Source organism: Loxodonta africana, chromosome 8 (genome assembly GCF_030014295.1).
Source record: "Loxodonta africana isolate mLoxAfr1 chromosome 8, mLoxAfr1.hap2, whole genome shotgun sequence".
NCBI classification, from domain to species: domain Eukaryota; kingdom Metazoa; phylum Chordata; class Mammalia; order Proboscidea; family Elephantidae; genus Loxodonta; species Loxodonta africana.
Window position 1 is genome coordinate 97,098,009 of NC_087349.1, and position 17,517 is coordinate 97,115,525.

The 17,517-nt window shown below is 36.6% G+C and overlaps 1 protein-coding gene across 1 annotated transcript in view; it reads left to right on the forward strand.

Moving 5' to 3' along the window:
* Window positions 1-17,517, forward strand: part of SEPTIN7 (septin 7) — a 72,258-nt gene that overhangs the window by 39,935 nt on the left and 14,806 nt on the right. The window contains exons 6-10 of the mRNA XM_010587172.3: window positions 2,784-2,901; window positions 6,801-6,893; window positions 7,921-8,017; window positions 9,759-9,810; window positions 16,567-16,692. Coding sequence (XP_010585474.2) covers window positions 2,784-2,901; window positions 6,801-6,893; window positions 7,921-8,017; window positions 9,759-9,810; window positions 16,567-16,692 — 486 coding nt within the window. The remainder of the gene's footprint in view (window positions 1-2,783; window positions 2,902-6,800; window positions 6,894-7,920; window positions 8,018-9,758; window positions 9,811-16,566; window positions 16,693-17,517) is intronic.

Genomic DNA, 17,517 nt, shown 5'->3' on the forward strand with positions numbered 1-17,517 from the left:
TGGATTAACTGAACTCTTTGCTTTTCTGTCCTTGGTTTAAGCAGGCTTTTGCTTTTGTATGAACTTACGAAAATAGCAAGGTATTGGTAGTTTAAATTTTGATCATGAGCATAATCCGGAGACTTTAAGCTATAAATTTTTCTAAGATTGAATAGGTCGTGGCTTTTATATTGTTACATTTACTGATGAAAAGAAGCGAAACAAAATTATTTTCAAAGATTGTTAGATTCTTTCATTTAGCCCAAGTGAAGTAAAGGCAGTGTTTATAAATAATACGGTGTAATTCCAAATGTATTTGCTTTCCCATCGTGTTCCCCAGTCTCTGAATCCCAGCAACTTCCAGGGTTTCAAGATAAGGAGAATTAGAGTAGGAAGCAACAATCTGTTCTATCTTAATTCTCCATCTGTTCCTTCTGCCTCCTCACCCGCATCTTTCTACCAGCCAGCTTCACTACCACAATGAGATGCAGCATTATTCATTAATGAAAAGGAATACCTCATCAGCATCTCAGGGCCCCAGCCCTCTTCCCCAACTTTAAAAATACACGTGTAATTGTGTGTTTGTATGTGTGTCAACAGCACCTAAAAACAAGAGCTTTTTCTTTATACTAGTCAATAAAATTTATATCAAAATATTGCATAACTTAGAGCTATTTTTCCTCATAGTTTTATAAAAAGGTGAGTGATGCCACTTTAGAATGATATTCCTATGCAGAATATTCCCTTTATCTTCGTTTAGTCTTGTGGAACATTATATTCCACAGTATATTTTAGATGTGAGAAATTTCTTTGGTTTTTACTTAGAGTCACTAAAGAACACAGGGATAAACACAGCAGTTTACTTTTTTTTGTCAAATATGTGGGCACCTTCTCAAGTGTTACGCACTGTGCTAGGTGCTAGGGATACAGATGAATGAGACACAGTCCTTTACTCTGTAGAATCTTCTAGTGAAAAGATGGGAAAAACAAATGCACAAGTAGGCAATTACTGTACAGCACACTAAGTACTTTGAACTCTTACAGAAGGATGCCTAGTCCCATAGGAAATGAGAGTTGTAAGCAAGATCCTATGGGATGAATAAGAACTAGGCAGACCAAGTAAGAGGGGGTGGGGTGGAAGGTTTTCCCAGCAGAAGCAGTAGCCTATGTACAGAGGTCAAAGTATGGTGCTTTCAAGGAATTGTGAGAAGTTTATAAAAGCTGGAACATTGAAAGCAGGAGGTGGCAAAGGAAAGGCCAGGAGTGCTAAGACATGAGGCCAGCTGGAGAGACTGTCCTAACAGGCCTTGTAGGCTATGTAAGCTCAGGAATCTGTTCTTTAGTAAGGTTTTCAGTCAGGGAATGACTCAAACCAGCTTTGAGTTTTGTTTTGTTTTTAAGACTTCTGTGGTTACAATGTGGGTGGTTTGGAGGAAAACCAGATAAGACTCTTGTAGTTACCCATATAAAAGGTCCTGGTGGCCTGAACTAAGGTAATGGCAATGGGAATAAATATATAAATATATTTCTTTGTTCAGTGAATCTTGGTGAATTTTTGGAAGTGAAAATTAGAGGAGGAATCCTAGGTTTCAGGCTTGAATAATTGGGCTCCATTGAGTAATAGTGCCATTCACTGAGATAGAAAGCATGGGCTGGGGGGACTTGGGAGTTCAGGTGAGCTTTTGGTTATCAAGATTTTAAGGTGCTTATGAAATGTTGAAGTTGCATATCTACTGGGTAGTTTGACACAGGTCTGGAACTCTAGAGAAATCTGGGCTAGAGATGAAGATTTGGAAGTCATTGGCCTATAGGGTATAATTGAACTCTTGTTAGTAGATGATGTCTTACAGAATGTAGAGTAAGAAGAGAAGAGGACCTAGTAAAGAATTCTGAGGAACATAGCTCTTAAGGGACTAGCATACAAAGAGGATCCTGAAAAGTACCTAATGGGGAACAGCAAACCCTGGTGGTATAGTGGTTAAGAGCTCGGCCGCTAACCAAAAGGTCAACAGTTCTAGTCCAGCAGGCGCTCCTTGGAAGCCCTATGGGACAGTTCTGCTCTGACCTATAGGGTTGTTATGAGTCGGAATCAATGACAACAGATCGGGTTTTATTTTATTTTACGTCAGATGCTGCGAATTAGGACCATTTAGAAAGTAATGAATGGTAAGCAACATAGTATTTATGAGTTATTAAAAATTTAGCTGGTAATATATTAGCAGCAAGTATGTATTTGGTGACCTTCTTGAAAGTATAATATCAAAATGGAGTCAGCAGCTAGACTGTAAAGAAATAATAATGAAGATTATCTTTTAGCATCTTCTCTGAGAAGGATAGTTGATAGCAAGAATTGAATGTAGGGTTGAAACAGGGCTGCCATTTCTTTTCATTTAAAAATAAACAATTTTTAAATCACAAATTTTGAGTAATAAATATGTAGTCTGTTATTCTAGGAAATTCTATTAGGAGCCTTTCTGGTTTTTCTAATTCCTCCTTAGGACTAAAATCCTATGACCAGGGGTTCAAAGGCAGGAGTCAAAGCCTTCTTAACCTACTCCAGTGCTTGTTGAAGTCCGGTTGTACCTAACTGTTGCTGGCCCAATACATCTTCAGAGACAGTGTTTCTGATAAGTAAGTAAAGTTGTTAGTTGGCATCAAGTTGGCTCCGACTGATGGTGACCTTATGTGTAACAGAATGAAACATTGTTAAGTAGTTCTACTATATTTAATTTAGTATTGGGAATGTGAAGAATATACTCCTCCAAACTGACCAATTTTGTCATAATAAATATTGTATATTTCAGACTTAAACCATTGGATATTGAGTTTATGAAGCGCTTACATGAAAAAGTGAATATCATCCCACTTATTGCCAAAGCAGACACACTCACACCAGAGGAGTGCCAACAGTTTAAAAAACAGGTGAGCAGAATGAGTTTGAATTCAGGGATTTTTATACCATTTGTATAATTTGCAGTTTTTTATCATTTTCTGCACAATGTATTGCAATCTATTTTTCTTGCTCCTTTGCTATATTGTTGTTTATGCTGTATTAAAAGTAACCTTTACTGAAAATAATCTCGTGCCTTTGTTTTCTCTTCAGAGCTCTTATCCACTGTCATAGTACCCTTATCCTTTGGTAATTTTTTAAAATACTGGTACAATATAAATAAGACTAGATGTTTCTGTGTAGCCCACACCACCATGCCCCTTTTCTTCAGAATTACTTTCTTAGAATTATTTCTTATTCTTTATTTTGTGATGGTACTTTCCTAATAAGACAGTCTTATTCCTTTTATAACAGACATATTTATTTCACTATGCCTTGCCACCATTGTTTGTCATTTTTATTTTTACAACTTTTTGGGAATAAAGTGATACCTAATAGTTTCTTTAAGGAGCCCTTATGGTGTAATAGTTAAGCACTTGGCTGCTAACTGAAAGGTTGGCAGTTCAGACCCACCAGCTGAACCTGGTGAACTGTTCCTGTAAAGATTTCAGCCTTGGGAACCCTTTGGGGCAGTCCTGCTCTGTCCTGTAGGGTCATTATGAGTTGGAATCAACTGAACAGCACACAGAAACAGCAACAACAGTTTAACTTTTATTTTCTAGAAAGGCTAAACTTTTTAAAGTAGGGGTTTATTTTTATTTATTTTGTGAATACCCTGTTCAAATCATTTGTCTTTTTGGACAGTAGTGCAGGTAGTCCCCGACTTACGACGGGTTCTGTTGTGACAACTGTGTCATAAGTTGGCTCTGATGTAAGTCAGATACCTCTTTTTTTTTTTTAAGTTTTCATTATTGCCTTTTATTATCAGGATCTTTATAAATCCAGTCTTTATTTGTCTTTGCGGGTTGGAAAGATTGCATATAAACTTACAGGTATATTTTAATACATAAAAAAATACCCAAATTATAAAAGTTTACCCCGACAATGAAGAAGAGTTGGACAACGTTGGCATTTTGTCATTTGTGGTAAGGTCACTTGTGGAAGGTTCTGGATCATCTGGGTTATCCCTGGGAATGGGGATGTTGGTTCTAGTCAAAAAATTAGTGAGAGCTGTCTATATGATCCTTTTCTTTTTTCTTCATATATTTCGCGGTAACATCTCACTGCTTCGCTAATCTGCCTATGGACTTTAGCAAAGTGATCAGCGTTTGGGTCTGTTTTCAAGCAACTGAAGCCCCTGATTAGATTTAGAAAACTAAATTTATGCAGCAGTGTTTTGAACACTAAATCATAAAATGAACATCTGAAAATGATAACATCAGCAGATTACATGCTGCAGCATTGTATATATTACCAACAATAAGATGAACAACAACAAAAAAACACTAAAAACTGTTTGTCATAACTAGAATATGTTGTAAATCAGGGACCATCTGTACTGGGTATTGCCTTTATGTATTTATATGGGTTCTTTTCACTCTGGCTGTTCAAATCTCGTTTCCACAAGTATTTTTTTCTCTTTTGCTTCTTACATTTTAATTTTGTTTTCGTTGTATGAAAGTTCATTATATGAACATAATTGAACTTACCTATCTTAAAATTTGTTTCCTTTTGTCTACCAGTTATATTGCTGCATTTCCATAGCTGGATTAATGTTGTTTGCTTCATTTTAATGTGTTGAGATTTTAAGTATTTAATCCATTTAGGGAAACCCTGGTGGCGTAGTGGTAAGTGCTACGGATGCTAACCAAGAGGTCGGCAGTTTGAAGCCTCCAGGCACTCCTTAGAAACTACCGGGCGGTTCTGCTCTGTCCTACAGGTTCACTTCTGTCTGGATTTATTTAAATCAGTACAGTTAATAATGTTAAAATTATTTTTCTTATTCGACGGCAGCAGGGTTTATGCTAGAATAACTAACATATATTGAGCATTTAAGGAGCTTCGTGGCTCAGTGGTTAAGCTCTTGACTGCTAACCGAAGGGTCAGTGGTTCAAACCCATCATTTGCTCTGTGGGGAAAAGATGTGGCAGTCTGCTTCCACGAAGATTTACAGCCTTGAAAACCCTATGGGGCAGTTTTATTCTGTCCTGTAGGATCACTGTAAGTTGAAACCGACTTGATGGCAATGGGTTTGGTTTGATTTGTGCCAGGCATTTAAAGCCTAAGAATGACCTATAAGGCAGATTATTATCTCTGTTTTACAGACAAAGAAACTGAGACACAGGAAGATTGAATACCTTGCCTGGGGTCACATGGGTAGTGATTAGCAGAGCCAAAGTTTGAATCATAGGCAGTATAGAGCCAAAACCACTCTCTTGTCTACTTCAGTTACTTCCTCTGAAGTAAATTATTCCAACTTGTTCTGAATAATCCTTTGTGCCTGGAATTGTACTAAGGGCTTGGAGACCAAAAACATGAATAAGCAATCATCTCTACTTTCAAATTACTTGCATTCTAGTGGTTGTACAGTTTTCTATTTATTGTGCGTAGAGTACTGGTTCCTAACCAGGAGCGCCTATTGGAATCACATACAAAGCTTTTTCAAAATAAGTTACAGTACTGTATCCCTACCAGCTGGTTCTGTAGATTAAGATGGGGCTTTTTTTTTTTTTTTTTTTTTAATATTTGTTGCTTCGAAGATACTCACTCATTTCATTTTGCTGTAGAACCTCTAAGAATTACTGCTCTTGGAGCTAGCTACTGCTCTTTCTTTTTCTCTTCTAGTTGCTTATTGGCCTCTGACATTTAGTCTCATGTTTTTTCTATGTAAATTGTATAGATAACATACCCCAGTTCTAAAATATCTGTGGCTGTGTTTTTCCCAGTAGGCAGTCTTTACTTCTGTTTACAGTATGGCAGTACAGTTACCATGTAACACATTTTGTTTGTTTCCTTGCTTCTGAGGATGCTGCTGTGAAAGTAGAGTCATGATATTAGTATGGTTAGGGAGCTAGTTCTACAAGGTCAGATAGGGTAGGTAGTTGAAATATTTGGATATCTGTATTCTGTTTAGAATTTGGAGTGATTTTGGACAATATCTTTTCATTTGAACGAAATCATTTCTGATGTTATTAATAAGGTGACTTTCTTTGGTATTCTGCAGCCTCTCTATTAACTCTTTAGCTTCTTAATTTCCGGGGCATGCTTTCTCCCAGTACTCTTGCCCAATATTTGTGGGCTCACTGATTTCTATGTATACATATGAGAATATTTTCTGATGAGTGGGCCATTGTTGCTCTTATTCTTTCTTATTCAACCTTACCAAATTCTAGTAAAATTTGTAAGTGAGCTTTACTCTGTTGACTCAGCTGAATTTCCATCTAGAGTAAGAACCTCGGTCATTGTAAAAAAATGACCAAGGTCATTATAAACAAACAATCCCTTTGCTTTCAAGTTGATTCTGATTCATAGCAACCCTGTAGGACAGAGTAGAGCTGCCCCATAGGGTTTCCAAGAAGCAGCTGGTGGATTCGAACTGCCATCCTTTCCGTTAACAGCCAAGCTCTTAACCATTGCTCCACCAGGGCCCAAAGTAAAAATCAACCAGGAAAATCCCTTCTGGGGTCCTAATGTCATTTTTATTACTTTTTTGATATTATAACATTATACTGAACACTTCCCAAGTAATTGGATTTTGAAAATAATATTTATATATCAACTTTATGGTTTAAAAAAAAAAAAAGCAAAACGCCAGCATAGTGCTTTGACATTAGATACAGTTTTGTATCTTTGGAAAGTATTAAAGTATCTAGTGCTACAGACCCATAGTAGGGACTCAAGAAGAGTGTGATAAAAGTAAGACTAAGGCAGCAGGTTTTTAAGGTACTAATTATGAGTGGTGCTCATTTGCTAACTTCCTCTTCCATTTTAGATAATGAAAGAAATCCAAGAACATAAAATTAAAATATATGAATTTCCAGAAACAGATGATGAAGAAGAAAATAAGCTTGTTAAAAAGATAAAGGTAGGCTCATACCCATACATGTAATAACATGTTCTGGGGCATTAAAAGCATACTGTCATATCCACAGGAAAGACCAAATGTATCAGCGTTTTTAAGTAGTTAGTTGGCTTATAAAATGTATGGGGAAATTATTTAGTGTTTGGTTCAACTTTGTCAAGTTAACTTTATTGATTATTATATGAATGCTAAAAGGGAGATGAATAACACAATTCCTCTCTTCAAATGACTTTTAATTAACTGGTTTCACGTTATGCGGTTTCCCTCCTTGAAAATCAAGAGATGCGAAAGGAAAGGACTTGTTTTTACGTACTGTTCTGTTTAACCTTTGTTTTAGGAGCCACACAAAAGCATATTTTCTTTTGTCCTTTTTTAAAAAAGAAAGCAAAAATCTATACCAACATAATTTAGTATTACAGTTTATAATTTGTAGTGCTTTCCTAGGTACCATCAACCTAAAACTTTGTATTGATCAATGGCGTTATTTAGGCTAATAATTTAATTATCTTGGAATAATAGAATACATCTGAGCAATGAAGCATTTCTGAGGTTTTTTACAATAACTACTTATATATTTCTGGGAGCCACAAGAATTTTGAAAGGATTAGAGTTAGTATGAATGAATACATATTTAATCCCCTGGTTATGAAGTTCCAAAAGTTAGAGCGTGGCAAGTATAATATTCTGTGTTTCCAGTACTGTTAGGGCTGGCTTGTAATCAGACAGGCAGACTTGTCACAAGCTTAATTTTCTTCCTCTAAATGCCAGTGTATTTTTTTTACCCTTTTTAATTACTTTCTAAGCTTCCTTTTGGAGTCATTTTTAGCAAATTTTACCCGTTGTTTACCTTGGAAGTAATAACAATGTAGTGGTAGTAGACCAAATAGTGATTCAGTGGCCTGTAAAAGCTAATGCAGAAACTGTAAAGGTAAATTTTTTTTTGCTAATTTGTTGAATGATGTAACTTCTTTATTCTTGGATTTGTGAGGACTGTAGGTATATATTTGAACAAGAATACTTTGTTTTATAGGACCGTTTACCTCTTGCTGTGGTAGGTAGTAATACTATCATTGAAGTTAATGGCAAAAGGGTCAGAGGAAGACAGTATCCTTGGGGTGTTGCTGAAGGTAAGCTTTTCTTCAGTGAATGACTTTCTATAAGATCTCTCAAAATGTGATTAAAATTTTATATTTGTAGTAAATAGTACTGTGTGTATATTGCATTGATGTAGTCTAGATTTCAAGGATAGTTGTCATTTCAGTTTCATTTTTATAAGTACATGCTTGTTTCTCAGACCTTGTCTATTAAGTCAAATATGTGTCAAATCCTAAAATTGTACTACGTTAAAAGTCCGTTGTCATCCTCCTCTCCCCCATTATTAAGTCATTAAGTCTATTCCTGCTTTTTTTTTTTGAGGCCATACTTATAATACAGGGATTGTATCCTGGGATGCAAGGATTACTTCGAGGGAATCTAATGAACCTTCTGAAATTGAAAATAATTTTGGAGAGAAGGCCTACTAGTAGCTTTTAGCCAACTTTCAGATGAATATGAGATCCTCAAGAATGATGAAGAACAATCTTTGAAGGCTCAGTCAAAACATTCAAAATCTCCTTTTCTCAGGATGAAAGTCCCTTTTTTTGGCATTACATCTTTAGAGTAAAAACATTTTATTATTAAGAGCTCCTCATTACTTATTTTGTAAGGAGTTCTAATCACTAGTAAAATACTTAGTTATATCATCAAACCCCTAAAGTCCTCTAGGCAATAGGAGTGTGTTGCTAAATTTGTGTTTATTATATTGGTTTAACCTAGTATCTAATCTTCTATATTATAGTAACTTGAAAGCAAGATTGATTTATGATTGTTTTACCTACTTACTGATATTACTTTCAACAATTCTGTATTGTTTAGGATATTATTCCAAGTTACTGACCTTCTCAATGACTTTCCCCACCCGTACGCTATACTTGTCTCTAGTTCTCTCTCATAGTCAGGCAACCTTCGATTGCAGGGCTTTAGAACTTCTACGCGCTTTGGAAATATGCCCTGGAGAAACTGCGTTGTAATTCTAGTTTTTGGTAAAGCCCTCCCTCCCCCCAGGAGTGTTCCTATTTGTGATACATTTTTTAAAAATAAAGAATCTTACTTTTCATTTTGGTTACCTAAGGAAGTTTTCCTGAGGTGATTCCCCTCACTTCCACCACTAAAATTTTAAAATGTAGTTTTTTTTTTAATAGTGTATTCTTTGCTCTTAATTTTTTTTTTTTTTCCTCTAAATGCCAATATATTTTTACCCTTTTTAATTTTTCCAATGTGGGGCAGCTTCCTTTTAGAGTCATTTTTGGCAAATAGTTTTGCCCGTTGTTTACCTCAGTGGTAATACCAAACAAAAAAAACCAAACCCAGTGCCGTCAAGTCGATTCTGACTCATAGCGACTCTATAGGACAGAGTAGAACTGCCCCATAGAGTTTCCAAGGACTGCCTGGCAGAGACGAACTGCCAGCCCTTTGGTTAGCAGCCATAGCACTTAACCACTATACCACCAGGGTTTCCTGGTGGTAATAATGTAGTAGTAATTAAGAGTGCCCTCCCCTGTCAAAATTTCAAAAGTGTTTCCTTCTGGAGAGCTCGTTTGTTAGGTTTACACAAATTTTAATCACTGAGGATTAGACTGCAATAAAGAAACGTTACAGTACACTTGTCTGGTATGTCTTTAAATTGAGTACTCTGTTTCAGTGTTAAACTGTAATGAAAATGAAACTGTTTTGCATATTCTCTTGTTGCAACCTCCAATTTCCTGTGAAATTTTCTTTCAAGACTGGGTTTAGTAAAAATAATGTGTATGATCTATTTTTTTCTTATAGTTGAAAATGGTGAACATTGTGATTTTACAATTCTAAGAAATATGTTGATAAGGTAAGTATGCACAGTGATGAAAATAGCATAATTTTTTCCCTGAATAAAGTTAGAGTTGGAGTGATTTACTTTTCATCTTCTATAAATTTTTTGTTACTGTTAGTTGCTCCTGAGTTGACTCTGACTCATGGCAGCCTTATGTATAACAGAACAAAATGTTGCCTAGTCCTGCACCATCTTCATGATCGTTGGTATGTTTGAGTCCATTTTTGTGACTGTTGTGTCAGTCCATCTCATTGTATCCATTGTTGAGACTATTGTATCAATCCTTGTGTTCATTCTATATATTTAGTTAAATCGGCATCTTTATTTAGCACTGAAGTAAGCAGGCATGAAGACAACTTAAATTTGCTCTCCAAGGTTTTAAAGTAGTCCGTGAAAATACAAAATAAGCTGTGTGGCCAGGGGTATGTAGGAAAATGAGTTTCTTTACTTTATCATTATACTATACCAAAATGAGTATGGAAAGTGGAAAAAGAAGGTTGTTATTCTTGCTTAATGTGAAAAGCTTGAAAAACTGCAGAAGGGAAGGCTTGTTTTTGAACCAAAAGCTAGATTGCATGTTAAAAGGTGCACACAGCCTGGCAGCTGGTGAGTGAAGCATTTTCCTGTATTGGAACGCAGTGAACAAAATGAACCTCAGTATTTTCATGTTAAGAAACAGCCTTCTTTTCTCTACCTCACACCCTTCTCGCACTTCTCCCCTCTCTCATCTTGTTTCTCCAGGCACCTACCATATATACAACTAATGGCCATCTTAACTTGAGGTCTGTTCATTTCAGGTGAGGGGAAGAATTTAAGAGAGTCAAACTGCTGTCTCACTAAATATACTACGGATGAGAGTGAATTTGAATTGTGAGGTCAAGGAGATTGGCATGTAATTGGTCTTTATTCAGAAGAGCTCACAACAAAGTGTTTTTATATTGAGTGATGATAGGGTTGATTCAGCAGTTGGAGTTGCCAGGCCTCACACAGTAGGAGAACAGAAAAGTATATACGAGGGGGGTCATCTTGGTTTTGCGAATGTAACGCTTCATAGGTTCTATTACAAACTGTTTCCTTACTCTGCCATTCTTAAGGTGTGACCTCAAGAGGACTAATAATGTCATTTCTTATGACGATGTATGTGTGGGGAATGCTTAATAAATATTAAACAGTTACCATTGTCTTCCTCTGATTTTATTATTTTCCTCAATTTTAAATCTCTTTTGGTACTTGCCCAGTGTTTGACACATAGTACTCTATAATAACTTTCTTGTATATTTTTTAAATACATAATCAGTAATTGCTTACCAAAACACTGTAGAAGGGAAGGCTAGTTACTGAACAAGAAGCTAGACTTTGAATGTTTGAAGGTGCACAGCCTGGCCAAGTTGGTAAGTGGAGCACACTAGTATAAAACATTACAGAGCAAACTGACCATGCCAGCAGGGAGCTTAGTATAGCAAAGCAGCAAGACCCTCATGCATGTATGAAAATAATAAAAAAAAACCTAAAGGTGTTGTCTCAGTTATCTAGTGCTGATATAACAGGAATACCACACGTGACTGGCTTTAAGAAACAAACATTTTCTCACAGTTTAGGAACCTAAAAGTCCAGATTCAGGGCGCCAGCTCTAGGGGAAAGCTTTCTCTCACTGTTGGCTCTGGAGGAAGTTCCTTCTCTCTTTTGAGCTTCTGCTCCTGGGTGGTCTTCATGTGGCTTGGTGTCTCTCTTCCCTTATCTCTGCTTCTCTCGTTCTTCTACTTGTTTAATTTCTTTTATATCTCAAGAGATTGATTAAGATAAGACACACCTTACAGTAATCCTATCATTAACACAACAAAGACAACCCATTCCCAAATGGGGTTATAACCACAGGCATAGAAGTTAGGATTTGCAGCACATATTTTTGCGGGACACAATTCAATCCATAACATTTTACCTTTGGCCTCCTGAAATTCATGTATTTGACATATGCAAAACACATTCACCCCATCACATCATCCCAAAAGTCTTAAATCAACTCCAAGTCCAAAACCTCATTTTCTGAATCATCTTAATTATAGGTGAGACTTTAGGCATATTTCATCCTGGGGCAAAATTCTTCATCTATAAAACTGTGAAATCTAGAATACAAGTTGTGTACTTCCAAAGTACAGTGGTAGAACAGGCACAAGGTAGACATTTCCATTACAAATGGGAGAAAATGGAGGAAGAGTTGGGATAACAGGCACCAAGCAAGTACAAAACTCAGCAGAACAATTTACATTAGCTCTCATGACTTGAAAATAATTCTTCTTTGAATCCCTCTGGGCAACGTCCTAGCCCTCCGCAGTCATCTGGGTGTTGGCCATGCCCCCTGGATTCTGGCTTCAGGTCTGCCTTCCAGGCCCCCTGGGACAGCTACTTTTTGAGCAGCCCTATTCTCCTAGTCCATCTGAGTGATGACCACACCCCCTCGGCCCAGCAGGCCCTGTTCTTCTGCCCTTTGGGCATGGCAACCCTGCTCCTTCAGCTTTGGGCAGTGGCCCCATCCCCTGGCACACCTTAATGGCAACTCACAGTATAGAACCGGGTTGCTGAAGATCCGACTATGACACCTAGGGTGCTATGGCCCCAGTCTTTGATACCTATGAGACCACGGCCCCACCCTTTGAAAACAAGAAGGCCCTGCTACTACTCCTTCCAGAAGCTTTGCTGATCTCCAAGCTGCTTCATGGATGGTTCTTTTCTTTTTTGGAGGACAGCAGATGTAGTTCCTTTGGCCAGTTTCCTGCCTGTAGAGTTCCAGGAGGCAGACAATGTTCTGTCTCTGTCCCCTTTAGCCTGTCTAAGCTGATGGATTTTCTGCTGTGGTCGTTAGTTAGATCCATCAGTAACAGGCTTAATCTCTTTAACAGAAGTTTGTGTAGCCACGTCCTTGGTGAAAATTCTGAGACACGTGTCCTTAGCTTGTACATAAGAATTTTCCAAATCTTTAAGTTTTGTTTTCATTTTACTCAGTTCATTTTTAAGTCCATCCCTTTCCTCTTAATTTTACCATAAGCAACAAGGAGAAACCACGTGCCCCTTTAAGATCTGGCTTAGAAATCTTGTCAGCCAAATATCCAAGCTCATTCCCTACAAGTTCTACCTCCACCAAATATTTGAACATAATTCAAGCAAGTTCTTTGCCACTGCATGAAAAAGATTGCACTTCCTCCATTGTCCAGTCACGTTTGTCATTTTCTTGTCAAGTCTCACCAGAGGTACATTTAACATGCACAGTTCTAGCAACGTTCTGTTTTTGGTGCTGTGTGTATTCTCTAAGACAATAAGAGACTTTCTCTATAGGTCTCCACACTTCTGAGCCCTCACAAGAATTAACTTTGATATCCATAATTCTACCAGCAGTCACTTCAAGGTAATCTAGACTTTTTCTGTTCCAAACCTGTTGCTGTCGAGTCAATTCTGACTCATAGCAACCCTGTAGGACGGAGTGGAACTGCCCCATACAGTTTGCAAGGAGCATCTGGTAGATTTGAACTGCTGACCTTTGGTTAGCAGCCGTAGCTCTTTACCACCACACCACCAGAGTTTTCCTTTTACTATTAGGCACCTTAAAACTTTTCCAGCCTCTACCCATTACCCAATTACAAAACTGCTTCTACATTTTAGGTGTCTGTTAGAGTAGCATCCCACTCTTCTAGTACCAAATTTTGTTATCTAGTACTGCTATAGCAGAAATACTGCATGTGAGTGGCTTTAAGAAACATTTATTTTCTACAGTTTAGGAGGCTAGAAGTCCAAATTCAGGGTGCCAGCTCTAGGGCAAAGCTTTCTCTGTCAGCTCTCGAGGAAGTTCCTAGTCTCTTTTGAGAGACTAGGCAGTCTTCTGCTCCTAGGCAGTCTTCATGTGGCTTGGCATAGCTCATCCCTATCTCTGCTTCTTTCATGCTTGTTCAGTCTCTTTTATATCTCAGAAGAGATTGGCTCAAGACACACCCTACACTAATCCTGTCTCATTAAAGACAACCCATTGCCAAATGGGTTTATAACCACAGGCATAGAAGTTAGTATTTACAGCACATATTTTGGGGGGACACAATTCAGTTCCTAACAGGTATGTAATACATAACCAGATACGTGCCGATGTGATACAGGTAACTACACTAAAGGAATTCACAGTAGGGGGGTTATTATAGAGTTGGCCAAATAGGGAAAAATTCATGGAAATAGTTGTTGTAATTTGAATTAGGATAAATGCAATCCTTGAATGATGTTCATTTGTGAGATTGGAATTGACCATATTTACATTTCTGTTAATGACTAAGATGAGAACATTGGATTCAGCTCCCTGAGGTGTAAGCATGTTTGGGTAATTTTACTTTATGAAAATGCATTTATTTGTTAAATTAACTGTAGCACATTTGTTTCTCTATTTTTTTTCCTAAAGCATAAATGTTCATTTATCCTAGATGGTGTTACTTTTTTGCTTATCATAATTTTTCATTTAAAATTTTTATATTTAAAGAAGCAAACTATCTTTAAAAAGAAAAATATTATACTTTTGAGATGAAAAGCATAGAGACAATTTATTGTTTATCCTTTTAAATTTGGAGAAGAAATGAGAAAATATGTATTTACTATAACTTATCTTTAGGGAACAAGCACCTAAGGTATATTTAATAAATAGTTGGAGGAAGGCGGGATCAGTATAAAGGTGCCAGATAAACCTCAAGTATTCAGCCTTTTTTGCAGGTGAAAGTTAGGGACAGTGGTTGCTTCTAAGAAAGCCTCAGGGTCAAAGAAGTATCATGTAGCCAATTAAGGGAACTGGCTGCTAATAGGCAAATCTGGGAAAACGGTGGAAAGGGATAAAAACTTGATAGAAGTACTTCCAGGGTGTAGGCATGGGAGCTGCAGAAATCAAACAGGGAAGGAAAAGAAGAGTGTTACGACCCGAGCAGTGGGAAATGGAAAGAAGTATAAATTCTTGAAATTGTAGAGAAATCTATTACTAATTATCACATTTTTTAAGGGTAAAGGAGTAGGTTGAATCTTAAAAGGATAAAGTAAGGTACATTTAAATGAAAATATAGATTTTGTATCCTCAAAAAATCAGAACTAGGAATCGTAAAGATTATTTTAGTGAAAGAGAAAATCTTCCATTATCGAAAATGTTAAGATGTCAACAAAAGTAGCTTAATACTTAATGAGTACGTTTGCCTTATTGTTACTCAATACATCTTGTATTTCTGCTACTAAGCACTCTTTCCCAGGTCGTTTAATGACTTTTTAATGATACAGTAATGTCATATGATACAATAATGGAATTTTCAAAAATATTGCTTTATATGGGCATGGGTTTTTGTTTTTTACTTAGAGAAACTATTAACTGCAATTTATTACAAAAAATCAACAGTGTTTGTCATATCTCAGCCTGTTTTTAGTTACCAACTTTTTTTTTAAAGGCCTATTATTTTTTCTCTGTAGTAAGAGTACAAAATATAATGATATGTTCCTTATGACAAGGAGCTTACAATATAATTGAAGAGATAATATGTCACCTATATACGTGTGTGTGTGTGTGTATATATATATATATATACTGGTACAAAAAAGAATGAGTGACAGCCAAGGAGAAGATCGTCATGGATTGGGAGGGCTTGGCTTCAAGGCAGGGAAGAGGACTCCCAAAGTTAGGCTCTTAAAATTGGAGAGGCAGTAACAAATTAGCAAGAGCCATTCAGTCTCAACCAAGGGGATGTGCTTGGCATAGGGATCTGCCCAACATGACCGAAGGGAGAATGGGAAAGCTTTAGATGTAACTGTTCGGCACTCAGAAGACTGTTGTGGCCATAAGAGTGTGAGTTCCTCAACAGATAAGTATAAAGGGAGATAAGCCTTGAAGAACACAGACTTAAGACCAGGGAGAATAAGCCATCAGAACTGCATGGAATCGCCAGATGATAGGAGATGAATTGGAGTAACACAGTATTACACTCTGTTCACAAAGGGACAGAGGACTTCAAGAAGCTGGATTGTGAAGTAATGGTAAATGTTTTCAGGAGATCTGGAAGAATGAAAAGAGAATACACCTTTATATTTGTCTGCTTGAAGGGAGTTTTGTTAAAATGGTGGAAGTGAAAGATGAAAGATGGCAGCTGCATGAAATTAAAATTGGAATGGATGATGAGAAATGAGAGAATTGAATGATATAAACTATTGTCTATAGTATATCATTAAGGAATAATGAAGTCATATTCTTGATAGTTTATCTCATGTGTATCTGATATAAATGCTAACTGTGAGCAAAAATTTAACCAAAATACCACATTCGCTGGACAGTCTGAATAAAAAGAAATTTACTCTTAATTAAAATTTCCCAGTTTGCCTCTAACTTGATCTATGATCTAAAGTGTTGCTAAGTGTTTCCTTTGTAAAAAATCAGACATTACTATTGCTAAAAGAACAGCAATTTCTTATAGATTATATTAGCTTCAGTAGTACCTCTGTCCCTTCTTGAATAAAATCAGATATATACTATTAAAAATACTGTTCTGTGGAAAGGTCATTCTTTAGTAACCTCATTGTGGGATTTTTGGCTCTTGAAATCTCATTTGAAGCCTAAATTTCCATTGGTTTAAAGTTAGCACATTTTATCTTGCTCTGCTTTGAGTGGAAATGAAAACAGATAAGTACCATCTTCCTTAGGAGTTTTCTTCTGTTGTTATAAGCCAGAAAATTTTGTTCTTTTAATAGAAATAAATTCATGGTATTTATTTATAACAGAACACACATGCAGGACTTGAAAGATGTCACTAATAATGTACACTATGAGAACTACAGAAGCAGAAAACTGGCAGCTGTGACTTACAATGGAGTTGATAACAACAAGAATAAAGGGCAGCTTACAAAGTAAGTATTTTTTCCTCCAGAAAAGGTATTATTATGTGGTAAATAATTTTGTTAAATTCCATTTTTATCAGATTCCTCCTGGCTACTCAGAAAATTTGGCTAATGTTGCTTGTGTACAACAGCAGAAATTTTTATTGTTGAGCTTTGTTTTGGTAGTTTTATATTTTACTGTTTGTTTGAAGAAGTTGTTTTATGGTCCTGTTCCAAAAGTGAAAGAACCACACATTCTCTTCTAGTCATTTGCCATCATCTTTGTAATCTGTACACCACACATTTAATAGATCCTGAATTAGAAGTAAAACAGCTCCTTCAGCATCGCAACTCGAAGGAGTTTTTTAAAAGGACGGAATGAAGTTAATACTGAGATCTCTTAACTAGTTTATCTAGTTAAGATACTTTTTTTCCTGTAATTTCATTCTCCTTAAGGAGCTAAACTTACAGCTGTTTTTCTATGTCCTTTTTTTTTTTTTTAAATAAACCATTTTGATAACAGAGTTTTTACTAAAAAATTATATAGGAATAAGGGACAGGACCAAACAAGGGAAGTATTTTGTTGAGTGTAGTCCTTCTCTATTCCTATTGTATATTTCCAGGGAGTAAGCTGGAGTTTAGGTTTCTTCTGTTGGTTTTTAGAGTGGTGTCACTACCAAGGGGTAGCTCTGCCCTACCAAGCTTGTATCTCAAGCTGTGAAGGCTTCACAATCGGGCATGGAAAAGAGATGAGTCAGAAAGCTGTGTGAATTAGATGGTAGGGTTCTTGGTAACCGTGTGTATGTGCCCTATTTTTTCTTTATTTGTGATTGTTGAAGATCCGAAGTATTAGGC